Genomic DNA, 5,888 nt, shown 5'->3' on the forward strand with positions numbered 1-5,888 from the left:
TGATTGTAAGTCTCGGCAACTTCACGTGCCTTCTCCAATCTCGTGTCCACCTTCACTCCAAACTCATCGGAGAGGATCTTCATTAGCTCCATTACTGAATGGGTTCTCAAGCAATTTATACTGAAAAAAAAAATTATAATATATTTATTAATGTATATGAATTACTAATTAATTTTTGTCAAAAAGTCAAAACTAGATATCCTGGTATCACATCATGTTAGTCATGGTTCAAAATCGAGAGACGTGGAAAAATTTTAAAGAAATGTTTGTCTTGCAGGTGAACCATATTGGAATAAGAAAAAATCTGAAGGGGCTATGTCGGTGGATGACGACATCCCAAAGTATGGTATGCTAGCTTGGCATTATCATGATGAAATATGACACCGTTTTTCATGAGCTTTCCCGCCTGTTTTGGTAATGTACGCCAAAATATTATTTTTCAAATGACCATGCTGCCCTGCTCATTGTAAATGCAGCACTTGCTAAGTAGCAAGTTTATTAACATAAATATATCCAAGCAATGTAACATGTTTATGTTAATAAAAAAAATTAACATAAACATGTTCCTTATATATATATTTGTTAATTTATATAAGCATATAGTTCATTAACAAAAACATGTAGCTTTAGATATCTAAAAATATGTTTCTAGCATTTTTGAATGAATCGTTAGTTGCCAATTGCGACATTTACAATAAGCAGCATAGGCAATATAAAGTTTTGAAAGGAAAAAAGTTATTTTTATTTTGTTTAAACTTTAGCTACTTTTTGATCAACTCATTATTAGACTAAAAGAAATATATCTCTTGAGTTAAAAATTATTAAAACCACGGAAACCGCTCTTTCTCACCTAAAATGCCACGAGGTGCTCCCCGTTCCCGTAGTAACACAGAGGCCTGAACTCTTCGTATGCGTCCACTTGCCGTTGTCGATTTGAAGACGGAGCAAGGATACTCGCGATGTCACGCTTTCGCCTATGAATACCTGTAAAAAGAGAGAGCGTCATTAGCATTAAGAAAACAGCTAAGAAAAGGCAAAGCACAAGCGTCAAAATCGTACGCAGGCATATGGGACTTGTCAACTTTATGTCTCAGGGTGATAGGCGCAATGGTAGTGCCCCTCAGATCTTTGCGAATTAACACGTGAAACACACAGAGAGCGGGTACGGGTCGGGTGCGGGTCGGGCGCGTGTGGGGACGGGAGCATGGCGGGTCTAATTCCGTGTATGTATATGGACGACAACACACCGAGCGCGGGCGCGGGACGGGTGCACCCGACCCGACACGCGCCCGACCCGCACCCGCTCTCTGTGTGTTTCACGCTTTAGTCACCGCAGAGGAAGTGGGAAAACTGTTTTGCTAGACCAATTTTATAGAATAAAAAATAGATACGTTTAGGAATTCACTATTAAATAACGGTGTTACAAAAGACATACGATGCACCTAAGGATATTGTCTAAAGAAAGTGCTAATTCGTTAGACGATTGGATGTACATACTTCACCCAATCATATAAAATACTGAAAACAGGCCACTAAAATCCTAAAACGAATTATTTAAGAATAAAATATCTAACTTTGAACATAATTTTTATATGGAGAGTCTTTCAGTACTACAGAGAACATGCAAAATTTTGGTTTTCAACTGAAGCCCTGTAGTTATTAATTCACATTTACTGCCCCGTCAGCCGCCATCGGGCGATTGTCGACATCGGATCTGCGTAAAAAAATTTCCGCCTTTTCTTATTTTATTCATATAAAATTTCAGCGCTCGTGTTGCGAAACACGAAGGGCAGTCCCCCACACCTCACCCACTAAAATGGAGTCTCGCTTTGAAAAACCTCACCTTAAAAAATTGTACTTAAACTAAGTCAGCTGGTGTACTTATTATTATTATTATAAACTTACCTCGTTAAGTGCTAAGAAAGGAAGTACTTTAGTAGCCAGCGGTTCACAAACCGGCTTCGAATTTTGCTCTCGTAATGGCTGCCCCGTTTCTGGACTGTCGTGTTGCTGTGTCACTGGAGGATACCTGAAAATTAACAAAATAGTAGATTGGTGAACCAGAATGTAAATTAATCTACCACGAGATGTCCAATTTTCAATTATTTGTTTATTCAAGAAGATGTAAATAACGTATTGATATAGTACAGTGCTTATTATATTAATTTCCATACCCATTAATTAATAGATTTAAAATGTATGATAATTTGGATTTTGAACAACGTTCTTAATTGTTGTTTTGTTCTGATTTCAGTATGAACTATATAGAGCTGTAAAGCTATTTCCCTATTTTTAATAACATTTACTCCACGTCAGTAAGCAAGTTAACAAAAATATAACGTAAATAAAGTGTGCTTCTTTTATATAACTAAAAAAGAATACTTTTCCGGTTATTAATCATTTCAATTCAGTTCATATCTGAACACTATTCTTCATCTGACATAGCATGTTTGCCGTCGATGGAATAATCAGCCGCGCTGCTCGAACGTATTACTGCCTTAACTCTTAACTGCCTCCGTGGCCGAACGGTTACCATGCCGGACTGACACGCAGATATGCTGCCTACATTTATTTCTCTCGTGAGTTTGGGTGCAATTTGTGGTTGTCTATGTGTGTGTCCATGGCTATGTTGAGTGTGTGCGTTATTATTATTATTATTTATTATAAAATTGTCCATTAGCGGCTTTCCTCTCATTGAATAATAAATAAAAAATGTAATAGCAACTCTATATACTTCCAAGTCGACTGAAAGCGTCCGGTCTGTACCAAAGGCAAAAGGCAATTGAATAAAAACCGACGACAGCCGAAACACGAAGTTTGCCGAGGGACATTGAGAAAATAGAAGCACTGAACTTACCTAGAGAAATAAAGCGTGTGTAGATCGACGGGAGTGATGGTGTCTAACAACTTTGGTTCGCACGTTATCGTCGTTCGTATCCTTGAGCGACGCATCCATGTGAACTTGCCCTATAATTGGAAAATTTTAATGATAAAAATGAAGAGAATATTTCACTGGTATGATATTCATTTTAAATTTTTATGAAATTACTCCACTAATTTGGTATAATTATAATAAATTATAATTTATTGTCAGCACGACCGATGTTAAAACAAACAAATAAAGTTCCATACCTCTTTCAAAGCGTTTAACGCACCCTTCACGTCGTTGGAGCACCACGTCGGGAGGCAGAGACGGCCGACTGACTTTTGTGGAGAGCTGTTGAATCCTATGACTGGTTTACTGCAAACGATGCAACATGAAACAATAATTTTTTTTTAAGACTTTCGTGGTTATTCACTAAATGATTATCACTAGTATCAGGTCAGGGATGATGGTTTTAAACTGTCCAGTGCATGGAATCCGGTCCTTAGTGCGTGCTGTAATAAAAACAAAAACACCTCGAGTTCAGTTTCGCGTGTGGATACAGTGAGTGTGGTTTGTGTGAAAAAAGTGAGTACAATGGTAACGCCACAACAAATCGCGATGATGGTAGTCGTCGACAGCGCAAGAGGGTAGACAGATATGTCTGCACATAAAGCTGTCATCTGCCGCCGTCCAGTCAACCCGTGACCATAGAGCGTGCAACCGTTCCGAAATATCGGGAAAATAAAAAGAAGTCATACCGTGGTAAGAAACCTGATACTAGTGATAATCATTTAATGAAACAATAATTTTAATAATAATAACGCACATTTATGTAGTAGTAGAGTTCGTTGTGAAAGAATTCGTCCAGGGAAGTACTGCCACCATTTCTGCCTTCAAGTAGTAATTTGACCATTATTACGTTCCGGTTTTGAAGGGTTAAAGGTGCTGGCGAAATTACAGGCACATAGGACTTGTCAACTTATGTCTCAGGGTGACAGTCAGATCTTAAAAACAAACGCACACAGTCATACGGCTGCACCAGAGCAAAACCTAGTAAGGGACAAATTTTCAGAAAATAATTATTGAACGTAATACTCCCACAGTGAGTACTCAGCTAATACCACAAACACCCCGACCCCGGACAACATAGAAAGTTAGTTTCTACAAAAATGGCGACACGATGAAAACGGATGTACAAGCCACTCGAGTACGGAAGTCGGTTATTTCTAAAATTGGTCCAACGGGAATCAGATCCTAAACTTCCTCAAATACAGTAGTTTCTTTTAAGTAGCAGTAGAGCTCGTTAAGAAAAGTTCGTCCAGGAAAGTACTGCCACCTTACCCGTTTCTGTCGTCAAGCAGTAATGTGAGCATTACTGCGATCCCAGTTTGTTGGGGAAATTACAGACACATGGGACTTATCAACTTATGTCTCAGGGTGACGGGCGCAGTGGCAGTGCCCCTAAGATCTTTACGTTTAAAGCTCTGAATGGCACTGCAAATAAGTTTAGAACTGCTACATTTAAAACTTACATTAAAAGAATTTTAACTGAAAAGTCATATTACACAATTTAAGAATACGTGTTCGATAAAGATGTATGGGAAGACGACATGAGTTTAGATTCCACACAAATATGATTCAAAGTGTATGTCCATAGCATATAAGTTTATTTGAAAAGACCAATCCCTAGATTTTTTGCTCGTTGAGAAGACTCAAAGAAGTCAGACAGTACGAAGCAGTAGCTTAAAAAATGACGTTTACAAATGTAAAATTTTACCTTTACATCTTTTACTTTTAAATCATTATTTGACTTTGATTTTGATGATTATATGTTATATACATATATTATATATGTTATGTATGTTATATATGTTATATATTATGTTTGACACAACTAGACGGAAGGAATCCGTCACTTGATACCATAAAAAAAACAAAGTAACTTACCTATTATCTCTAACTCTAGAAGCAGCTAGCAGGAATGTGCCATCTCCGCCGCATGGAACGACAACGTCGCACCATTTTATTAGATCCTCATTATATGTTAATCTGTTAACAATAAAAAAAAAGTTATGCATCATTACCATCACAAAGATGTAGCGTAGTTGGAAGAACAAATAACCCAGATTTAGGATCTCAGTCATAAAATGAGTATTTATTAACCGAGGAGAAGGTACTCAATTCAACTGTATTTTTTGTTTGTGCGCGTGTGTGTAACGTGATTACTCCGAAATTTATGAACCGGTGTCCATGGTTTTTATTAAAAAAAAAGGTGGTGAAAAATAGCGATCCCCTACAAATTTTGAAAAAAATATTCCACCTTTAATGGTAGTGGCAAATTAGGCGATGAACAATATACCGGTTTGTATATCACTGTATATATATTTTTTATTGTTTGTATATTTAATAAAGGTTTTTTATGATATAAAGTGACGGGTGGAACAAGTTGTGCGCCTGGTTGTGAGCGTCACGCCTGTCCATAACAGTTGCAGTACCGCTCAGAGTATTAAATTGCAAGGAGCTGAGGCACACTCCCAGTGCGCCCATCACCCTGAGACGTAAGTTGACTTGTGCCTGTAATTTTACCAGCACCCTTACCCTTCAAAACCTAAACCGTCTGGTAAATTAATAAGTAAATAATTCGCTATTTCCTTCTAGTGATTTTTGCTTGAGAATCGCTTTGAGACTTTAGATAGACTTTAGACGCTTTGACTCCTGTTAGGAGCATTGGGTGTAGCCTAAAAATGACCTTAGAAATTATCCGGGGACAGGAGTGGAACGTCATCGATAGAGATATATAAACGCAGTAGTACCACGAGTACCACATTTTCTTACCCGTGGTACTACCGCTGAAAATAAACGGCATCCAAATCACTTATAGATTTAAAACCTGATTCATCAATGGAATTTTCCAACTCGAAAAACTTAAGTAAACAATATCCCAGATTAGATTATCATATGTTTATACAAGCGACGACGCTTGTTATTTCAGTAATAAAATTAATAATATTTACAAAAATAA

The 5,888-nt window shown here is 37.4% G+C and overlaps 1 protein-coding gene across 1 annotated transcript in view; it reads right to left on the reverse strand.

The window, feature by feature from the left end:
- The window catches only part of LOC113227534 (NAD kinase 2, mitochondrial), an 8,727-nt gene extending 3,783 nt beyond the window's left edge, over positions 1-4,944 (reverse strand). Inside the window, exons 1-6 of the mRNA XM_026460474.1 lie at positions 4,814-4,944; positions 3,133-3,241; positions 2,858-2,967; positions 1,906-2,029; positions 851-984; positions 8-120 (exon numbers count right to left, since the gene is read on the reverse strand). Of these exons, the coding sequence (XP_026316259.1) occupies positions 8-120; positions 851-984; positions 1,906-2,029; positions 2,858-2,967; positions 3,133-3,241; positions 4,814-4,944 (721 nt within the window). The remainder of the gene's footprint in view (positions 1-7; positions 121-850; positions 985-1,905; positions 2,030-2,857; positions 2,968-3,132; positions 3,242-4,813) is intronic.
- Between the last annotated feature and the right edge of the window lie 944 nt (positions 4,945-5,888).

This window comes from Hyposmocoma kahamanoa, unplaced genomic scaffold (genome assembly GCF_003589595.1).
Source record: "Hyposmocoma kahamanoa isolate Upper Pololo Valley unplaced genomic scaffold, ASM358959v1 211, whole genome shotgun sequence".
NCBI lineage: Eukaryota > Metazoa > Arthropoda > Insecta > Lepidoptera > Cosmopterigidae > Hyposmocoma > Hyposmocoma kahamanoa.